Raw genomic sequence first — 22,822 nt, 5'->3', positions numbered from 1 at the left:
CATTAGTATTTATCTACCTGCAGGCACCACACTCAAATGTTCCATTTCCAAAGAAGCAAATAGGGCTGTCTGGAATTCCGTCCTTGTGACATTCACATTCACAGATGAACTCCAGATTAATTTCTACCTCTTCAGTGAAACCTAGTGGCTTGATTTTAATGGTTTCACCCTGCCCTTTTTCTGGACACTGGTTGGCTGTTACTTTAATCTCAAAGCTAACCTGTAAGCAAAATAAAGAGTACACAGGTAAATTGTTTGACACTGATTAGAGGGGGTGAAGCAATAGCACACTGATTCCAGAATGCAGAAAGTTACCTCATCTCCAATTGAAATGTTGGAGCACTTTCTTCCTTCATCTCCTGTACCATTCACTCCATTCTTGCAGAAAGATTTATATTCAATTGTGACTTCTTTTGGTAGTTTGTTGTTTTCCAGAATGACTTCTGAAGACAATGACTAACACAAAAGTCAAGTAGTTTAGTGAAGGATAATGGAATATGCAGCCCAACTTCATCTGGAAAGCCACAGGTTTTTCTACTCTGTGGTCTCCCAAATTGTCCAAACAGTTCCTTAAAAACACTTGGAAAATACTCTCTTGCAAGAGATACATGTTCAACAGATTCTAACTAGTCCTTTTACAACGTGCATTTCTGAAGGGACTACAGTGGTACCCTGGTTCTCAGACACCTTGGTACTCAAACAACTTGGAACCCAAGCACTGCAAACCCGGAACTAAGTGTTCCTGTTCGTGAACTTTTTCCGGAAGCCGAACGTGCTCCGTTTTGAGTGCCACACTTACGTTTTGAGAGTTATGCTGAATTCTGTCTGTTTTTGCTATTTATTTTGCATTTTTGTGGCTCTTTTTTGTTTTGTTTTTGTTACTGTGTGGAACCCAGTTCAGCTACTGATTGACTGTGTGACATTGTTTATTGCTTTCATTTTATGGTTCAATGTTCTCGTTAGATAGTAAAATTCATGTTAAATTGCTGTTTTAGGGGTTGTTTTTTAACGTCTGGAACGGATGAATCCATTTTGCATTACTTTCTATGGGAAAGCGCGTCTTGATTTTGGAACCAACTTCCAGAATGGATTAAGTTTGAGAACCAAGGTACCACTGTATTAGTTTTCTCTGTATCTTGACACAGCAAGTTTTGAACTAGTGTTACTGTTTTCTTGTGGGTTTTGTGCAGCCAGCGTCATTGTAGCTTACAAAACGGATAAAAGAGATTGATAAAATTGTAGTTCTGATAAGATCAGCACTGCTATTTTCCTCTCCCAACTCCTCCCCCGAAAAGCCACACACAAACATATTGAAAAGGACTGCAGACTGTTTAAGGCTTTATAGGTTAAAATCAGCACTTTGAACTGGGTCTGGAAACTGACAGCCAGTGCAGTCAGGTCAGGACCAGTGTAATCTGCTCAAACCTGTCTTGCCCTGTGAGCAAGGTCTCTGGGTGGCTAGAATGGGAAGCTACCAACTCTTTTTATACTACATATACAACCCAGAACCTAATCTGCTTAAATATGGGATGGGGATAGGGAACAAGAGTCCAAGCCAAGGCTACCTGCCCTACACCTGATGATGTATGTGACAAGTGTGGGGCAAGTAAAGGCAGGGCTTGGCAAAAGGTTCTTTGAAGCCACCACCAAATTAGCTGATCATCAGTGTTGGAGAAGCACTGCACAAAGGGTTTCTTCAGTGCTGACAATCAGCTGACTGATGGCAATAGAGAAATACTGCACACATTTTTTGCTTATACATTTGATTTCAAACCATGCAAGTGAAGATTGCCATTGCAACATCAGGTCAATCGACAAGGGGGTGGCCCTGTCCACCTGTCAAACTTGACTTGTGTGTATATGTATATGTATATTTGGCCAGGTCCAGATCCCCCATACATCCTTTATTTTATGCAAAACACGTTGTCTTTGGGTGTATGTGGCGATAATGAAAACTGGTGAACTCACATTGTAGGCATCAATTATCAGTTGAATCACGTTACTGGAGTTTGAAGAGAGTGTTCCCACTGCAGATTTTGGAATCAAATTCTTGAGCTCCTTTACATGAGAAGAGTGAGAAAAACATTCAGTTAAAATCATAAGCAGCAGATAGATTAATTCTATACACAAAATGCCATTTATTGAAAACCATAAAAAAGGTAAAGGACCCCTGACAGTTAAGTCCAGTCGTAAACGACTCTGGGGTTGCGGCGCTCATCTTGTTTTACTGGCCGAGGGAGCCGACATTTGTCCGCAGACAGCTTTTCCAGGTTATGTGGCCAGCATGACTAAGCCGCTTCTGGCGAAACCAGAGCAGTGCATGGAAACACTGTTTATCTTCCTGCTGGAGCAGTACCTATTTATTTTAAAAGACAGCTGAAGGTAGCCCTGTTTAGGGAAGTTTTTAATGTCTGATGCTGTATTGTTTTAAATATTTGGTTGGAAGCTGCCCAGAGGGGCTGGGGAAACCAGCCAGATGGGCGGGGTATAAATAATAAATTATTATTATTATCATCTACTTGCACTCTGACGTGCTTTCGAACTGCTAGGTTGGCAGGAGCTGGGACCGAGAAACGGGAGCTTACCCCGTTGTGGGGATTCGAACCACCAACCTTCCGATCGGCAAGCCCTAGGCTCAGCGCCACCCGTGTCCCATATAGAAAACCATAGGTATACAGAATTCAATTTCTCAAGTTTCTAACACATGCATAGAACAGGGGTGGGGCAACTGCAACCCATCAACTCTCTACATTCCCACCTAGGGTGGGTGGGGGTAAATACCATTATTGCCTAGAGAGCACCATTGGTCATGTGGGTGGAGGCATTTTCAGGCTGGGGAATCTCAGCTGGTGAGGGAAGGGACTCTATAGAAGCTTTTGTCACTTGCTCTTACCTTGTAAACTGGTTGAAATTCTTGTGTAACAGCAAATATTATCTGAATATTATTGTCACTTAGCTTCTGAACAAGGTGTGCAATGGAGGGATAATCCTGAAGAATGAAGTTTACATTTTATATATACTTGAATTTCACACAATAACATTCTTATATACAATTTTCTATACAAACATAAGCAAGAGCAAACATAAGAGTCAAAAACATTTTTTGAAAAAGCAATCTATCAACTCTCATTAACAGAAGCCTCTAAGTCTCAGATTCTTCATTCTTATCAAAGCATTACTTAGGCTTTTTCTTGTATTTTGCCAGTTAAATAAATGTTCTCCAGTTCTTGGGTTTCTCTCTGGATTCAGAAAAGGAGTTTTAGCAAAGTAGGATAACTTGGTTTTAAAATAGGCAAACCAAACTTGGCATTCTTCCTCTATGAAGAAAAATGTGAGGGCTACTATAACAAAATTAAAAATCTCTACATGTTTTTACATACAAGCTCTGCTAGCACTGGTCCATGAAAGCTTACAGACCTTGCTATTTTAAAAGTTTAAACTATAAGCTAAACTTTTAATGGGTGTTCTTCTCAAAGCATTCTCCTACATGGGGGGGGGGAGTATACTGGGATTGTCTCCTATTTCTACACGTGTGTATATTTGCGTGTATGTGTGTGTGTGTGTGAGAGAGGGGGGGGGCACACATACACAATAACATACATGTAAACACAAAATTAAACATTCTCTTAAGCATACTTACATAATAATGGCTCATTGTGTACATATTGTTATCTAAATGACATCGCCCGTCATTTGGCAAGACAATTCCTCCAAGTTTCCCATCTCCAGCAAAATGAAATCCAGCATCCGTAGAAAATACCAACAACCGAGTGACATTTCTCCATCCAAGTTTTGACTTGAAAAGAAATTATATATATATATGAAAGCATAGATCATTGTGATAGCAGAGAAAACTGAAAAATGAGTGATCAGTATCCACATGGAGTTTTAGCAAATGGAATGATAAAAATAAGCTCTCTTCCCATCACTACTGTACAGTTTTGATAGTAGTTTCAAGAACATGTGCAGGACATAAAAATGTAATGAGGGAAGAAGCCACCTGAACAGCTGGGAAGTGAAAGCTGGGTTGTGTTGGCACTAGGATACAGGTGTTCCAGCTCAATTCAATGAGGTCAAGAGGCATGCAGAAATGACCATGCAACCTTTGAACTGGAGATTGACTAAGAAAGCTTCAAAGCAAGAGAGGGGGAGGATTCCACTTGTACACTTGAAGTAAAAAGGTAAAGGTAAAGGTACCCCTGCCCGTACGGGCCAGTCTTGACAGACTCTAGGGTTGTGCGCCCATCTCACTCAAGAGGCCGAGGGCCAGCGCTGTCCGGAGACACTTCCGGGTCACGTGGCCAGCGTGACAAGCTGCATCTGGCGAGCCAGCGCAGCACACAGAAACGCCATTTACCTTCCCGCCAGTAAGCGGTCCCTATTTATCTACTTGCACCCGGGGGTGCTTTCGAACTGCTAGGTTGGCAGGCACTGGGACGGAGCAACGGGAGCGCACCCCGCCGCGGGGATTCAAACACTTGAAGTAGCCTTCCCAATTCCCTCTGAAAACTGCTGGCACCAGTCATCATGGTACTTGGGCATCCAGATCAGAGTTCTGGTCCAGGGTTTTACTCTATATCTTTACTAGCAAAGTGTGTCTGGGGCGAGGTGGGGTGGGGGACATGAGCAGGGTTCTCTCAAAATACACTGCTAGCTAACAACTATTAGAACTGAAAATCAGCAGCTAGACTTTATAGGAGCAAGACCAGAAGCAGTAGAAGAGAGAGAGAGAGAGAGAGAGAGAGAGAGAGAGAGAGAGAGAGTGTGTACACAGTGACTACGCCTTTTGTTTCCTGTGCAAGAGCTGCAGCAACCAAACCCTTATGAGTACACATGTGGTTGAATGCTTTTAAAGGATCCCCACTGGCTTTTAACTGCTTATCATTGTACCTTTTCAACATTTGTGTCCAGGAAGTTAAATTAAAACTTTTGATCCATTAAATCTGAATAACAGCCAAGGGTCTACAAGTCAATTGCATTTATAGTAATATCCAAAAGAAATAAAAATACACTTACACCACAAACAGCAACCTGCATTATTGCATCAAATCCACCTTCAGGAGAATCCAGATTGCCAGAAATCTGTTGATCACCTACAAGCTGGTTGAACAGATTTCCATCGCTGGTAAAGTTGAGTACATTCCTGTAGCTAAAAGGGCTTGTACAGTTAAGGTCAACGGTGCATGGGTTCTTGAGTTTGGCTGGCGTAGTACTAATATAAGGCATTACAGTTTTTTCAACAAAAGAGCCAAAACCTGAGAGAGAGAGAGGGGGGGGGGACGTGCAATGGAACTCTATTAGTTCTGAGAGCAATAGAAAGCCCTATAGAGAAGCCGCCAAGTTGCAGGGCAGGTTGCATTCCCACAAAAGACATTCTTTTTCATCAGGAAACAATGGGAAGCTTGGTCTACCAGGTAATGAATTGTCCAGGAGGAAGTGGTTCTGAAGGGTCAGAACTCACCCTTAGCAAGGGTTATACTGAATGTCTTCTACACAGCAGACATGTTTGGAAACCCGGAGAGGCTATCTGGCTGTCATGTGGGTTTCTTTTGAGCATGTGTTCATCCCAAAGAAGCAGGATATATTGCCTGGAAGGAGTGCTATGAACTGGGACGATGTAGACACTTTACTTTCTCAAGAGGCTGTATATGAAACCCAGTAGGAATTCCAATGTTTACATAGAAACCAATCAACTTTGGGTTGTATTCAACCAAGTCCTACTTAAGAGTAGATCCATTCAAACTACTCATTGCGTATGTCCAGAAACTTTAGTGGGTCTATTCTGAGGACTAGCTTTGAATACTATGTGTTAAGTTTGTACATGACTTAAGTTATCTTCAGAACAAAAGCATTGACAATAAACTTGATTAACTTAAGTCTACTGATCCCAAATAGTATACTGTGAGTATGCCTTAGATTTGATGCAACCTATTATAATCCTTGCTTCCACTAGCTTGCATATAGGCTCTCAGGTTTGCTCTATCCAAATCTGTTTTTATCCAGCAGCAATCTAATACAGAATCTATGTTATAAAAGTATGCATTTTCTTCTCCTAGTACCAACTTACTAAATCATGTTTATATTTCTGAGCACATGCATATTACACATTTTGACATGATAAACAGAACTTTGTTTGTAAAGAAAAGCTAGCCCTAATTTATAATGATCTTAAACAAAATTATTACCAATTCGAAAATCTGAAGTTATATTCTTCATTTTACTCATGAGAGAAGTTCCAAGGCTTTTCACATTCTCCAAGTCATCTTTCATAGAGTAGGAGAGATCCATAAGGTAATAAAGATCAATGGGATAATCTTCAGCTCTCTTAAACTTTAATGAAAATGTCTGTGGTTCCCCTGATTCCAGAAAAAGAAATAAAAGTTTTAAAGCAAAAATTCCATAATGACACTAGACAGTAAGTACGCTAAACATATAAGTGCACTGACACTTCCACCCTATGCTTAGTGCCTCTGTCTTGCTAGAATATATCCTTGAGCTGTGAGGCCGCCTCTTCCTTGCCTGGATGGAGGGCAGAGATCTGAGTGTGAGGTGTCAGTTTATTTTAAAACCTCTTTGGCATAGGTGGAAAATAGTCCACTGTACGAAGTCACACCTGTTGCTCCACCCACATTTGCCTTAGGCCCTGCACACCAATGGCACGTGGCCCCCAGAAGATGGCCCTTTATTCCAACATAAGGGGAGGGTTCGTGGCCTTGCCACACAAGTATAGCTGAGAGGGACATTGGGATCTCCTAACAAGGATACTTTGGGGGAAGCCATGACTGCTTCAAGTGGTATGATCATGAATTCAACGTGCAGTGCAGATGGGGCCCAAATCTACTTGGGAGGATACTTCCAATAGGATAATCCATTTGCTGTTTCCAATGGTAAACACATATTTTGGTACATTTCCAGTTCCTGCTTGCTAGGCACTCCAAAATATGTATCGCGGTTGTCAATGCCTGGGGCACATTCTGTGTTTCCTCTGAGCAGTTCCAAAGCACTTTCAGGGTGAAGAAAAGCATTTTCGACCCCAAATGAATCTTAAACCATTTATGCATGTACCAAAATTGTTTTGAAAGCCCCAATATTCTGGAAATTATCCCACACCATGTTTCATGAAGACTGGTCATTTAAGAGCTTCAGATGCGTTTCCTGAATAGGGTAAGTTGAATGTTCATGTGCAAGTGTCTGTTGAAAGGCATTTGAGTTGCCGTTCTGACCAATGTTGCTCAAGGCAATATACTTAAGGTGGGGAAACTACTAGAAAATCAAGGTACAACGTTCCCACCTCAGTTGAAGCTAGATTGATCTATCTATCTTAATGTTTTGACAGTTCTAGTCAATTTCTTGAATAATGGTGAGAACATAAGGAATAAGACATCTCTGTTAATCTGACATCCTTACCTATTCGCAGCTTTAATTGTACTTGCTGTGGTTGAATCTGAGTAATGTCTTCCGGTTTAAGATTCTCAGCAGCCCCTTTGACACGATTGGTTACTTCCTTGTTTTTTGGCATAGCTTGTGAACCTCTGGGGTTTTCTATTTCATCTGGAGGGCAGCCCTTAGTTTTTAAAACTTCCAAATCATCACATTGTGCTGAAGTAGATTCTCCTTCTTGTAAGAAGGTCTAGTAAACATAAACAAAATCAGGTTCTAAATTGTTCACAGTAGGTTCATCTCCAACTATACTACCACCATGGTTCATTCCGCATATAATTCAAAACACCATTGACATTTTAAAAAACAAATCTGATTTTCATTTTGTATTGCTATATTAGTTGCAAGAGGGGATCACCTTCAGTAAAGGTATGTTTTCAGAAATGCAAAGATACACACAGCAGGGTACAGCAAAGTCTAATTATTAATTTTTGTGATAACTGTAATATTGTTCCCAATGTTATCTTAGTCTTTTTACTATTTTTAATAGCTCCTTAGAAGACGATTGAAAGCAGCATAAAAATGGAATGGAATTCAGCAATGTTCCAGTGATGAGCAGTTCAGAGTAAACTAACTTGACAGTAGTTTTCAAGAAAGATGCTGTAAGCGGGCTTGGTAGGTTTCAAAGCTATCACCTGTCCCTGCAAGGAAGTCCTGGGGGAAGGGTCGAGATGCAAGGGCCTAGCAGAGCTAGCAAAAACAGGAGACAGCTGCAGGATGGGCAGGGTAGACTGTAAAGGCACAGACTCAGAAAAGGAGTCATGACACCGGTGTGGGCGTGGGTCACGGTTGCAACCACAAGCTACAAGGAGAGGAGGAGAATGAAAGAGATGTGAGGCAGACTCAGAGAGGAAGAAGTCCTGGCATTTGAAAGAAAGGGCTCTTGCTTCCAGCAGAGGGGTGTGTGATGGAGCAGTAAAGCCAAAGAACGTACAATGGTGGCCAAAATTGTCTTTTCATTTATATATAATTTTATGGTGTTACTCCCCCCCAAAAAGTGGTGTTATTAGCTATCATTGCCAAAACAAGACGACACCTGATTGGCTCTCTAAAAATTCCTTTTTTGGGTTATTTGGCTATAGCTTTTGATAGAATACAGATAATGGAACAATCTTTGTTGCATTACATTCCCCATTAAATTATCTTTCCATTGATATATAAATTTATATCCCCTCACCCCTGTCAGAATCATTGTCCATCTAGCCCAGAGCTCTCTGCTTTGGCTGACAGCATTTCTCTAGGGTCTGAGGAAGAGGTGTTTCACATCAGCTACTGCTTGACCTTTTTAAACTAGAGATGCCAAGGGCTGGGGCTGGGACCCTCTCCATGCAAAGCGTAGGACTCTGCCACTCAGCTATGGCCCGTTCCCCCTATTTTAAATATATAGGAGCCCCAGAGGAAGAAGCCAGACAGGTTCCTGAGGAAGTATACTCAAAGCAGCCCATCCGAGACCCAGAATGGAACAGTGAGTCATTGCTGTCTGCTGGTTTACATGACCACACGACCAAACAGCCAATACCTGACACTTTGCATGTAAAATCCAATGAAGAACCATTATTATATGCTACAGCACAAAAGCAATTTGTGTTTTATCACTTTCACACACACGGATGGGGCTGGAAGCAATTTCTGTAAAAGGATAACCAGGAGGATAGGAACTGCTCTTTGCTGTATCTGTTAGACAGCCCAGTTCATACATTGTATTTATCCCCTGAAGTTTAGTGGGAAAACACCAGTGAACAAAACAGCAAACCAAGTACAAATTGTGCAAACTAGCAGTGGCCCTAGAAAGGAACTATTAGAATTAACAAGCAGTGGAAAAACAAAAAGGAGTCAAGTTAAGTTTTGCCTTTTCTGGCTTCAACTTACAACATACCATACTACTGTAATTTATTTGACTTCTTCACTGTATGGTTCCAAGGCAGGCTGCAGGAATTTACTATTCAACAGTTTAAAACAATTTATGCTGACAGCAGTAGAGTGGGTCCTGAAAATATACACCTCGGGTGTCAAAGGCCAGGGCAAAGTTGCAAAGCAGAATACAGATATTTTATTTTGGAGGTAGAAACACAGGAAGCTATTCAATGGTTCAGTGGAAACTGTAGCTGTCAGAAACAGGGCTCTAGTCTAGTCTTCTCTTCAACATTTTGCTTTCTTCATTAAAAAAAATTATATCCCACTCTTTGTCTGTAGACTTTAGGATGGGTTATGGCAATCAAAAACACAACTATTAATCACAATTAAAAAAACAAGTTATGTACATTATGTCTTCTTGGTATCTCATGAATCAAAAGGCCTGTAAAAGATAGGCATTTTCAGTTATCTCTGTGTATGGATTTTTGTTATTTTTGCTGCTGTTGTTTTGGAGAAGTATTCAAGCATGCAAGTCTGAAATAGTACATTCCATACAGAGGTTTAACCACCTCTGTGAAACTGGGCCTAAGGATTGTATCAGAACTTAGGACTCAGGACATTCCAGAAGTCAAACTAGATTTAAAACGCACAGAAAATTCTGTTTCCCTGTCCACCTGCTTTGTCTGCAGCTAAAGTTACTGCCCTTCTAATATCACCAGGAGAATATAATTAAATCCAGACAGAGAGACTCCGGAGTGGAATGATTTTAAATAACTATGAGGGAGAACTTGGGTGGGGGAAGAGTCCTTGCCACTGGCAAAGGGAAAAGGACAAAGCCTAAGGAGACTGCATTCTTAAAATAAAAAAAAGATTTTAGTAACAGAGTGAAGAATTTACCCATTCGCCTGGTTCCAACTGCAGATAGCAATTGCTTCTAGCTAATCAGGGCAACGTGAATCATTTCAGAGAATTTGCCTCTCTACCCCCTTCACCTGGCATTCAAGAGACCTCGGACTATTTCATGCATACAAGTCAACTACTTATGTCCACATGACAAACACCCCTGTCCCTGTGTAGGGAAGGGGGCATGGAAAAACAGCAGTGTGAACTAAGCTATATATGGATACAGCCAGCAGTGCCAATCTGATCATTACAGTTGGAAAGCAGAACAGTCACAGCATGCTATTTGATAGATAACTTGTAAATAAGTCAATATATTTCAACTAATGCATAAGGGACACACTTATTTCTTTTCCCAAAGGAGTATTAAAAGAGAGAAATGGCAAGGAATCTTTCCTTGCAAATCTGCCTGTTTCTTTCCTGCTGGTCACGGGTGAGGTGGAATCCCTTCCCTGCAAATTGAATTTGTGGACAAAGCACCTCAAATTGCACCAGGGTCTTTTTATCCTGCCGTGTGAAACAAACAGATCCATTCCATCTCCAAATCCTCTGGCACATGCAGAGGAGTTGGGAAATAAGGCAAAGGTGTTTCACCCAGATACAAACAGGGAAACTCAAATGCACTAAGAGAAGGTCTTGCTCTTGCTATTTCCTATTGTGTATTCCAGCTGAGGTTAACAGATGATTCTTTCAAGCAGGGGAAACACAGGGTCATTTGTTGACCTACTGGTGGGCTGGAGCAAAGATAAATTTTGAGGACCGCCCAGCTCAGCCCAGGTGAGTAAATGGCCCTGCCACTCTCCTGGAGAAAGCAGTCTTTCACCTTGCACCTTACAGGAACTTCAAAGCAGCACAGGAGTCCTGCTACCCATTTAATCATCACAACAACCCTGAGAGGTAATTAGGCTGAGAGTGTGTAACATAACCAAGGTCGCCCACAGAGCTTTATGGTCTGAGTAGTGATTAGAACCAGAGTGTCTGCATTCTTATTCCAGCACTAACTATACTGGCTCTCAAAAACCTCTCCATGTGCACAAAAGCATCTTCCAAAGGCACCAGGGGCTCATTAAAACAAGGAAGGTTATTTCTGACAAAAAATCTTTGCTGGTCTTGATGCTGCTGCTAGCACTGTTTCCTACCAGTTCCAGAATAACAGTGACGATGACAACAACAACAATAAAAACTTAACCCCCAAGCTAGGAATTGTTATTCACAAAGCCAATCTTAAACATACATGACAGCCTCCACATCTCCACCACCAAAATTGTAACCGCAGCAGACTTATTGTTCACATCTGCTCTGCACTTTGTAGAGTCTAACACTGATCAAAGAAACCTGTAGCTTTCATTTGCAGCTTATTTATCAATGCAAAGGAGTGTATCATAAAAAGTTATTGATGTATAAGAATAGCTACAGATAAAATGAAATGGGAAACAAAATATTGCAAAGGAAATATATTTTTAAAAAATACGTACTGCATTTTTGCACCATCCACAATTTGGTCCAGCTTGTATACAATCAGCACATGATTTAGCATTAGCTTTTATACAATTGCTCCCACCTATAAGAAAATGCAAAGTTTTTTTTAAACAAATGATAACACATACCTAACTTAATGTACTGTATAAGTAAATGTCTTACTAGCCATAAGGTTCAAACTAATCATTATATCTATAGTTAACATATGATTGCAAGTGTTGCTTAACAATCAATTCCACAAATGCTCAGAGCCTAGAGGGAAAGTTGGAGCACCAATGCACATTTCTTCTGTGCCAATCATAATTCATTAATTAGGACTGCTTCAATCCTAATTAGGACTGCTTCAAATGCCATGGAACAATCCTCCACATAAGAAAAACCATGAAAACCACAACAGTCATGCATGACAAATTGCACATGCATTCATTGCACTGCACACACATGATGAAAAGGTGACGCTAATCTAGATTTTCCATTGTATGTACAAACAGTAAAATAGATCCAGGTGGATTCCAAACATAAAGGATGAAACAGCGGAATGTAAAGACGTTCTGCAAGAGAAATTGCACCTGCATCTATTTCACGGCATGTTCGGAAAGGCTGTTTGGTTTTTCTTACTTGGAAGAATAAGAGGTGCATAACATTTCAAATGACCTGACATGGGACAAGAGTACAATTTCAAGCTGTAGATGCAGTTCAGCATCCTTCAGATGTGGCTACACTAGAGAAACAAGAGTGTGGTTCTGAAGATACAGCTCAATCTCTTCTCCAGGGCAAACATTCCTCCTCCTACCTCCTGTTCATATGTCCTCTTTGCCAACAGTTTCAGAGACATGAGCAAAGTGGTTAAACCAATATGGATTAATGTTGTATGAAAGCATTTGTCCTTGAATCAATTCAAAACAAGCATAGCAAGCTTACAGTGGATAGCTCTGGAATTAATAGGTCACCTGCATTGTGAATAGAAAAACAGTCTATGCTTTCTAAACCTGTAAGGTAAAGGTAAAGGTACCCCTACCCGTACGGGTCAGTCTTGACAGACTCTAGGGTTGTGCGCTCATCTCACTCTAGAGGCTGGGAGCCAGCGCTGTCCGCAGACACTTCCGGGTCACGTGGCCAGCGTGATGAAGCTGCTCTGGCGAACCGGCACCAGAGCAGCACACAGAAACGCCGTTTACCTTCCCGCTATAAAGCGGTACTTATTTATCTACTTGCACTTAAGGGTGCTTTCGAACTGCTAGGTGGGCAGGAGCTGGGACTGAACGACGGGAGCTCACCCTGCCGCGGGGATTCGAACCGCCGGCCATGCGATCGGCAAGTCCTAGGCGCTGAGGTTTTACCCACAGCGCCACCTTTTCTAAACCTGTACATACCCACAGCGTGTCCCTTTTCTAAACCTGTACATATTTCCATTTACCTTGTTGGGCAGATCCGCAGACCACAAAGCAGCTTAATAATCCAATCCAGATGAGAAACTTGAAATTTGCCTGTAAAATAAAATATAAATAATTGAACTAGTTAACTATTTCTATTCCTTTGATACAAGCACTTATGTCAAGAGTATATACATAGCACTGTCAACTGCATTGTAAAAAGGTTATACATATACAGTCACTGTTTAAAATGTTGCAGTAAAAGCAGAATGAATACTGTATTCTGTCCTTCTGGAAGCAAAGCTCTACAGATCAGAAATAGGCATGAAAAACACAGGATAGAAAAACATAGACAAACACACAGATCTCATGTAACAGTACTTTTTCTTTAACTGCATTTGCATGCTTGCATATGAATTAGTACTTTGAGTTTGTAGTACAGTGGAAGCTCAGGTTGCAAACGTGATCCGTCCGGGAGGCACGTTTGCAACCCACAGTGTTCGCAACCCACAACGCTGCGTGTGCGCGGGTCACGATTCGGCGCTTCTGCGCATAGCACAATTTAGTGCTTCTGCGCTGAAACCTGGAAGTAACCTATTCCGGTACTTCCGGGTTTGGACCGGTGCACAACCCGAAAACACACAACCTGAAGCATCTGTAACCCGAGGTATGACTGTATTGTATAGTTTAATTGTGGAAAGGTATTCAATATACTTAGAAAAAAACTAGAAAACAATCCGCGACATCCCCACATCACTGCATTAATTCCAACTATAAATTTAAATACAGTGTACAGTTGTAGAAACTAACTAATACCTCTTTTATCACAAGTACATGAAGCACAGGGAAAATGTGGGTGTGCTTTTTTTAAAAAAAAAATTTGTTATGGGTCAATATTGGGGGCTTTTGCATGAGAAAACGAATCTCAATTTCTCCCAACTAGGCTTGCTTTTATTAACATCTTAATTCCATGCACTTCTGATTTCTGATCAGGGAACCACAACAAAAGATCAGGGGGATGCTGGAGACATAGTGTATCTTGATTTCAATAAGGCTTTTGACATAGTCCACCACCATAGTCTTGTGGTAAAAACAGCTGGTAAAATGTGGGCTGAAGAAGGTAACTGTTAGGTGGATTTGTAGCTGATTGACTGACTGAACCCAAAGAGTTCCTCATCATCCTGGAACTAATGGTTCCTCGTCATCCTGGGGGGGAAAGGGACAAGTGGGGTGCCGCAGGGTTCCCTCCTGGCCCTGTTGTTGTTCATCATTAGATGATGGAATTATGGGGATGCTCAACAAATTTGCAGATGACACCAAACTGCCACAGAAGACAGGGTCTGGAAACCAAGTCTTATGAGGAATGGTTGAGGAAGTTGGGCATGTTTAGCCTGGAAAAGAAGAGACTGAGAAGAGATATGATAGCCATCATCAAATATTGAAAGGGCTGTCACATGGAAAATAGAGAAAGCTTGTTTTCTCCTGTTCGGGGCAGGGGTGGGGCAGGACTCAAATCAACAGCTTTGAATTACTCAAAAGGAGATCCCAGCTAAACATCAGGAAGAACTTTCTGACAGTAAAAGTTGTTTGACAGTGGAACTGTCTCACTTGGAAGGTGATGGGCTCTCCTTCCTTGGAGGTTTTTAAGCAGAGGTTGGATGACCATGTGCCATGGATGCTTTAGTTGAGATTCCTGCATTGCAAGAGGTTGGACTAGATGACCCTCAGTGAAAGCAGCAATCCCTCTTGCTGTTCTGGCTTCTGGGATAGCTGCGCAGCCTGCATTCGCTCCATAAGACGCACACACATTTCCCCTTACTTTTTAGGAGGGAAAAAGTGAGTCTTATAGAGCAAAAAATACGGTATGTAGCAGATGCTGACTAGCATTTTGTCATCACCTTAGTTCATTTTGTTAGTCTGAAAACCCTTACCTTACAATTATCCAAAAATCTCACTCCCCCCCCCCCCCGCAACCAGAAATCACAGTAGAGGCAATGACTGTTTTATGCTCGTCCAATATGCATGTGACCGCGTATGTGCGCATCACTGCAACCAGGAAGTGGCCAGGAAAGGGGACAGCGTGTAACAGGGTGAGCAGGCTTATGCATGCTCCGCCGACATGTGCAGGGGTCAAGAACGTAACCCCTGTGCAGAACCATTGTTACCTGTACAACAATTCACCAGACATTTCTTATTGATGTTTCTAGTGGAAGCCAAGTTATTGCCTCATTCTTTGAGCAAACTCAGCACCATAGATGCTTCCCACCCACAACTCCTTCAAGAAGAGATTATTCAGCTGGGTGTAACTTAAAAGCCCAAATTTAGCTACACAAAATCAATTTTGTTTAGAATATAAATAGCTCTTACCCAGCTTACCACAGCCTGTATGTATTACACAGCAGTATTTCCACAACATACCTTAGCCTTCATAAAGGCCTGACTTGCTTTAAAAAATCCCAACTATCATTAAGAGGCAGCACCCTATGATGACTACAATCTTACTGAGAGAAAAAAAGATAAGCAGAAAACTAAGCTTCTTTGTTCATCCATATTGAACCTGGAAACACTTATCTCATTATTCATGTAATAGGAAGATCAGTCAAGAAACAGAAAAGAATCGTACAATTTAAGCCCTATAATGATAGGCTATTCTTGGGAGTTTTCTCCAATCACCAGCACCAACCAGGACAGCTGTTACAGGGTTTGACTTTTTTGCCATGTGGCACTGCTCTCCTAAAAGCAGCATGTTCACTACATATTCAAGGTGAGCTAAAAGGAAATTTCTGCCTAGTACAATACATGCATAACCCAATGTCTGTCTATCTTCAGTAAAAGGAAGTTCACCATTTCCTTTAGAACTCAGACTTTTAGATGCTCCCACCCAAGAAAGCCAACAGATGCTCAGTGATAGAGCTTTAAACATATGTGATGTTCCAAATATTCTCAGTCAACCATAAAGTATTTAACAGATCATATGTACATTTCTTATAGATAGTAAGTAGGTATTCAGCACTTAATCATGCAGCAAAAGTGAGGCTTCCCACGCCCTCATTTTTAGACTCCTACCCGTAACAAAAAGAAGAAACAATTCAGACAATTTGTGACACCCCCCCAAGTTCCCCAACTCAAAAGCAAGGATGGGGGGCCTGTGGCCCTTCAGCTGCTGTTGGACACCGACTCCCATCAGCCACAGCCAGGATGGCCAATGATCTGGGGTTATGGGAGTTATTGTGCAACTACACCCGGAAGGCCAGAAGGTCCCCATCCTGCTTTAATGGCTTCAAAATGTGTAAAAAAAATGAGGTCTGAGATTTAGAAATGGGGAGGCTGTGTGTAAATCACAACTCCATGAAAGCACAACAAGTAGAAAGTCATTTTACAGGCCTCTTTTCAGCTCTAAAAAGGGTCCTAAAGCAGCTCACATAAAAATGTTAGAATGATAACAAAATATTCTATATGATAGAATACGTAAGATTCGTAAGAATCTCTGCTTCTATTGAACAAGTCGACAGATATATACAATAGAGTTTCTAGTCCTCAAGGAATGTGTGGAGATGAAGCAGGAGTCAGAGAAATTCCAGAATAGTGTTTTTAGTGCTCAGTGGGGGCTTAGTGCCCTTTATTGCTTCATGTACTTGTGATAAAATAACTATAACTATAACAATAACTGGCAGAAGCATACTCTAAAAGAAGCCATGCAAAGCCCCCCAACAAACATGATGTATACAGCTGTGTGTGTGTTCCCTAGTCAAAGTAATCTATCATTATTTCCAGTGTGCATTGTTTACTTAACTCTTTGTTGTAAACTCATGAAAAGAAAAACTTTTCTCGTATTACATGAGAATCCATACAGAATAATACCATGGGAAATGGCAATTAGATTTTTTTAAAAATTAAAATTGGCAGTATTATCTCCATTAACACCACGCCCAAAGGAAGGGAGTATTTCCTGCTGTGTGTCTAAGTCAACTAATGAAATAGATTAGAAACACTCCTGACCATTCTACTGTAGCCATCAAGTGAATATCAAGGTGCTATTGTGCTATATGTGCCCTCACAGACTCTCATATTCAGTGGTACCTCGGGTTAAGTACTTAATTCATTCCGGAGGTCTGTTCTTAACCTGAAACTGTTCTTAATCTGAAGCACCACTTTAGCTAATGGGGCCTCCTGCTGCCAATGTGCCGCCGGAGCATGATTTCTGTTCTCATCCTGAAGCAAAGTTCTTAAGCCGAGGTACTATTTCTGGGTTAGCAGAGTCTGTAACCTGAAGCGTATGTAACCCGAGGTACCACTGTATATACATATACATGCATGCATACATATTATCAGCACATTATCAAATTGAGGAAGGGCCACATGCTCTGCATGCAATATCTGGCTTCTACAGGTAAGGCTGCAAATGACTCCTGTTAGGAACCCTGAAGAGCTGCTGCCAGCCAGTGTAGACAGTATTGTGCTAGGTGGGCTGATGGTCTGGTTTGGCACCAGATTCCTATATTCCCAAAGTCATACCACGAAATAGAACCCTAGGTGGGGATATACAGATAAGAGTTGGCTCGGTTCTCAATGGATCCCAGTGCACATGTTTTGCAGAGAAATGTCCAGGTTCAATCAATGGCACTATCAGTTAATAAAAAAAGGAGAAGGTAGCAGATTTCAGACCTCCCTGCTCAAGATACTGGAAAGCTAATACAAATCAGAATAGGCAATACCAGTTTAACTGGATAAATAATCTGACGCAAAAAGGTAGCTTCCTAAGATATCTGCAATGTATAGCGCTCTCTCCTCGCACACAAACCACCTGCCATACTGACTGGTATTTCATTAATGGGAAATTTCAGTGGGTTTTTTTACTGCCTGTGAAGAAAGAGGCAACCATGAAGGATGAGCCTTCATGTACAGCATCTCTAATAATGGTCCAATTCACATATATAAACCATGATTAACAAATGTAGAGGGAATTCACTCCTCCTCTGGTCCTGTTGTACTACCCAGGGCTAAGCCACCGTTAGGCTTTCCACTGCGTCAGAACCCTAAACCTTGGTATGTCTCCCCCAAACTACAATCAGTAAATCAAGAAACTTAAGTTTGTTTTTGCTGAGCCATTGTTTGGATTATTATGTTCATAAGTACTAGAAATTCACCTTTTGAGCCATCCTGCTATCATACATACATAAAAACCACACAAGTTGCAGCAGCAATTATGGTTCCTAGAACCATTGGCAAAGTGTTGAGACTACAGCTAAAATAGGAGACACAGGAAAAATCCATCTATCTGTAAAACGCTCTTGCAAATTCCATCCCCTGTCCCCCAAAAATCACTACCCTGAGAAAGGGTGAGTTGAATGGGTTGGCTGAAATTTAGTTTTTTAAAAACCCCATTGTTGGTATTGAACCATTTTTAAAAATCCAGAATAAGCCCTTAATCACATGTTTTGGAAGTTCTGCATTTCAAGAAACAAAAACACTTGCTTTGAAATAATTAGTGTTAAAGCTTGGTACAGATTTACATTCTTCTCTGTAAAAGAGAAAGACAAATACAAAATGCAAATAAGAAATCAGGATCTGAAATCTTATTTTGTTACTGCTTTCACAAGAGTTTAAACAAACCAAAGCTCTAAGTTCAGACATTATGAGAAAATGTGGTTTGTTTAAAAAGCAAGCGCTTCTTATCTCTGCGCCTGTAGGTAGTCTGAGAACTCAGGAGAACATGGTTTGCTATTAGTGAGTTAAAGTCCTTTTCAGATGTATCTTTTAAAGATCTCATTATTGCTGACTGCTTCTATTTAGTACTTTTTGATACGTAATCATTTACTGCCTAGAAAAGGCTGCTTAATCATTTCCTTGGGATACATTTTTTGGTGACACAATAATTAGTCATGTTTTGTCATCATTTGTGTAGATGCTTACAGCCTATGCCTCACTGCCTTTAAAAACGTTAAAGGTAAGACGGTATCTCTGATTGTACTCGCTAAATTATACTAAAGAACAGCCAATCTATTCATTCTTCTTCCTTGTTATTTTGGCTACAATCCAAACTACATGCACAGAAAGGTTCCACAGCAAGCTGTAAAAGCCATAAAGACTTTTTGGTTTACGTTATTCTGCAACTGATGAGAGGAAAATCTTGGGAGGGGAGGGCTGCAGCATTTCTTTGCTGGGTTCCAACCAATATTATCAGAACTAGTGTGATACTAAATTTTTACTTTCATAAACTTCATTTCATGCAATTCCACCGGCTTCCATGCCATATATCACTGTGACTAAATTGCCATTTGCATATCAGTACAATACAACACGTAGCATCAGAGTGTGACCTGCAGTCCCAATTTTAAATCTCACTTCAGCAAGGCAGCCTCAGCTCTTCTTACATGGCTACTGTAAGGATTACATATGAAGTTCTTCAAACACTCTAGAGCACTATATAAATAGCAATTAGCACACACTTTTAAACTATCATAATTCCAAACAATCACTAACAGATGAGTACTTAATAGAGCAGCGTAATGCCCAAATACATACAATATTACTTATACCAAGAAATGTTTTGGTATTTTTATAGTTACCAGTAACATTCTTAATCTGAGTTTTGTCAACAATGTTAGGAGCTGTGTAAATTCATCTTTAAAACTGGGTAATGCCACATCCCAATACAGTCGTACCTTGGTTCTCGAACGGAATCCATCCTGGAAGTCTGTTTGACTTCCAAAAACATTCGAAAACCAAGGCGTGGCTTCCAATTGGCTGCAGGAGCTTCCTGCACTCAATCGGAAGCTGTGTTGGACGTTCAGCTTCCAAAATATGTTCGCAAACCGGTAGACTCACTTCTGGGTTTGCGGCATTCGGGAGCCAAAACATTGGAGTTTCAAGGCATTTGAGAACCAAGATACGACTGTAGAGTCCTTGAAAAATTCCTATTATTATTATAAAACCTGAAATGTCTTCCATTTATACATGTTTGGAAGCCTTCTTGGCCGGTGTTGGAAGAGATGTACTATACTATATGTACCCACTGCCATTTTTCAACTTGGGCAGTGAAAAACTCTTCAAAGCGTAGGTGACAATGACAAATAAACCTCAAACTGTAATACAATCTATAGTGCACAGAACTGGGTTAAACACAACATAGTTAAGAAGATTAAACAGTGTGTGAGTTTTTCAATAGTTAACTAAAAATAAATAAATCACATGTTAAACTCAAGGGGATAAGAGTCAATGTGCCTTTTCTCTTAGAACAATCCACACATGTTCTGAAGACACAATAACTGTCCTTGCTCATTTCACCTCACTGCCAGCATCACATCTAAAATAATAAGATGATCTCATAGGGCTTTGACTTTTATATTCTACACATGGAATTGGTTCTTGTCTATAAAACCAAATGTCATAACAAATAAATATTTAAGGCACACAAAAAATCTATGCCCTGCGCTACTTACATAATATACGGCTTGATTTCAGGAGCACAAATAGGGTAGCAGTACCCAGAAAAATAAAAATAAGGAAGTATTATTTATTTCCAATATTCACATACCAGTTTTCACTACTAATGGTGACAATAGTTTATAAAACAATGAATACAACAATTTTTTTGTCAGAAGCACAGGGGGCAGATGCACCACTAAACCATGGTTATGAGAACAAACAGACAAGCCATAGGCTTGTGCACAGCACTTCAAAGATTCCAATTCTGCTTAAGAAGGAAAACATAGTTTGCTGTTCTATCCAAGCCTGGCATGCTGGTTTGTGCAAATTGCACCTTGCTTGCAAAAGGGGATCATACCCCAGGTTACAATCCTGGGTTGCTGGCAAACTATAGTTTGTTGAAACCATCAATTGCTGCTCTTTTAACTGCCTAGTTTTTTGCTATTGTGATTGCTATTTAAAAAATAAATAAATAAAAATTAGCTGACTTTGAACTCAAGAGGCCAAAGGTGTGCTATAAGTATTCAGAATAAATAAATGGTTATCCAAAAGTAAGTCCAGGCTCTGTAATGTTCCTCCAAAGTAAGCATGTCTAGGATTTAAATAACAATTCATTGAACAATAGAAAACAACTGCAAACTTAACTCCCATGTGGGAGTAGCAGGGGTGAACAGAGCTACTGTATCCAAAGCCTTGCAGCTAAAGCTAAGGAGTGGTGGTGGTAGAAGCAATGAACTTTGCTGCAGTTGCTCTAGTAGTTTATGAACCAGGAGATTCTTGAATGGCCTATTCTGCCTCTGGCTAACATACAGGGAGTGGTGGATTTCCATTGCCCATTGTTTTGGCAGATGTAGTGGGGATCTCTGCAGTGCTACATCCTCTATAACACTCTCCAGCATGGTGGATCAGGGCTTAGGACTGCACTTCAAGTGACAGTGTCAATTTCCAGAAGCAGTTGAAAAGAAGAACCCTCCAGCCTAGGCCTACTTTGCAGGTGTGTGAGAAGTTAACCTCTTTCTGAGATAATTTAAGGTGTCAGAATTAACAGAAACCAGATAGGGATTTATTAGCAGTGAAAACATAACATAAAACGGGACTCAGGCATGGTTGACAGAAAGAGGAGAAAGTCCCTATAAGGGCACGTTAACATGCACACATGGACATAACTGATGCAAACTGCAGTTCATTGTATTGGACTGGAAATCACGCATGCAAGTAAGAACAGTCCCAAAACTGTTACCACAAAATATATTATGAGAGTAAAATCCAGTATCACTTCTCCAGGAAACAACAACACACATAGCCACCATGAGGCTTGAGCTGCGTGCCAAAAAAGCCACACTTAAGTCATTAAACTTTGAGGTAAGCATGCACATATCTAGGCTACAATATTTGCAACTTTTACTTGAAAGCAAACTCTGTGAAAAGTAATGGGAGTGGCTTCAGGATGCTAGACTACAGTCCTAAGGCTATGCAAACATGGAGTCCCTTTCTAAGCATGCTCAATCAGAAAAAGTTCAGCTGCGCTTAATGGAGCAGACTCCCAGGTAAATGTACATAGGAATATGGCCCAGTTCCAATGCAGTTCACAAAATGTACTTGCAAATTTGGTAGACACTGTTCACTTTTAAGCTTTGTAAAGTCTATCAGGAAATGGCATGACAGGCATTTCCTGTCTCTTATGTTGGCATTCTCCTTCAGCTGGGGCATGATTAACACCATCAACTTACAGACACTATTGGGGGAGGGGGGAAGAGAGAAAGCAAGGGACATAAATCTCCTGAGCCCTTCCAGATGTTGGCACTCCAACTCCCATAAGCCCCAACCAGAATAGCCAGTGGCGAGGGATGATGGGAGTTGCAGCCCAACAACATCTGGAGAGCCACAACTTCACCATCCCTGCTCTAAAACCACCAACCTCCAACCAAAACAGCCCATCCAACACCACCACCACACCCACCCACAGGGAACGAGGCTTGTGGCACATTTCAGGCTAACACAACGATTGTGGCAAAGGTTTAGTGAACTAAAGCCCACGTCATCCGACGTGGCCAACAAATCCGTTAACCTTGTATGGTGCTACAAGATTCTTTTGTTGTGCTGCTTGCTGCAACATCTGTGCCTGCCTGGAACTTGCAATTAAAAAGTCATTTAGGAAGGGGAGGACATATATAATAATAAATAATAATAATAATATCCTCCGACGCAAGTGCAGCTCCCCCCCCCCCCCGCGCAGCACCTTCGGTTATTCTCTCCCCCTCGTTCTCGCCCGGCGAACACGCCCTTATAAAGGCACGCTTTGGCTTTTTCTGAAAAAGGGCACAAGGCGCTCCTTCCTCCCAGCCCCA

General features: G+C 41.1%; 2 protein-coding genes across 3 annotated transcripts in view; one reads left to right on the top strand and one right to left on the bottom strand.

The window, feature by feature from the left end:
• Window positions 1–1,340, top strand: part of CCDC7 (coiled-coil domain containing 7) — a 164,459-nt gene extending 163,119 nt beyond the window's left edge. Inside the window, exon 84 of the mRNA XM_077936777.1 lies at window positions 996–1,340. The gene's annotated coding sequence lies outside the window, so the exon portion shown is untranslated. The remainder of the gene's footprint in view (window positions 1–995) is intronic.
• Window positions 1–22,822, bottom strand: part of ITGB1 (integrin subunit beta 1) — a 32,905-nt gene that overhangs the window by 9,526 nt on the left and 557 nt on the right. For both annotated transcript variants that reach the window (XM_077936784.1, XM_077936785.1), the window contains exons 2-11: window positions 13,091–13,160; window positions 11,670–11,755; window positions 7,408–7,630; window positions 6,186–6,356; window positions 5,017–5,255; window positions 3,641–3,796; window positions 2,894–2,989; window positions 1,969–2,058; window positions 316–456; window positions 18–220 (exon numbers count right to left, since the gene is read on the bottom strand). In XM_077936784.1, coding sequence (XP_077792910.1) covers window positions 18–220; window positions 316–456; window positions 1,969–2,058; window positions 2,894–2,989; window positions 3,641–3,796; window positions 5,017–5,255; window positions 6,186–6,356; window positions 7,408–7,630; window positions 11,670–11,755; window positions 13,091–13,160 — 1,475 coding nt within the window. The remainder of the gene's footprint in view (window positions 1–17; window positions 221–315; window positions 457–1,968; window positions 2,059–2,893; window positions 2,990–3,640; window positions 3,797–5,016; window positions 5,256–6,185; window positions 6,357–7,407; window positions 7,631–11,669; window positions 11,756–13,090; window positions 13,161–22,822) is intronic.

This window comes from Podarcis muralis, chromosome 12, assembly GCF_964188315.1.
Source record: "Podarcis muralis chromosome 12, rPodMur119.hap1.1, whole genome shotgun sequence".
Taxonomy (NCBI): domain Eukaryota; kingdom Metazoa; phylum Chordata; class Lepidosauria; order Squamata; family Lacertidae; genus Podarcis; species Podarcis muralis.
Note: the sequence above shows the minus strand (reverse complement) of the source record. Positions and strands in the feature narration are given on the sequence as shown.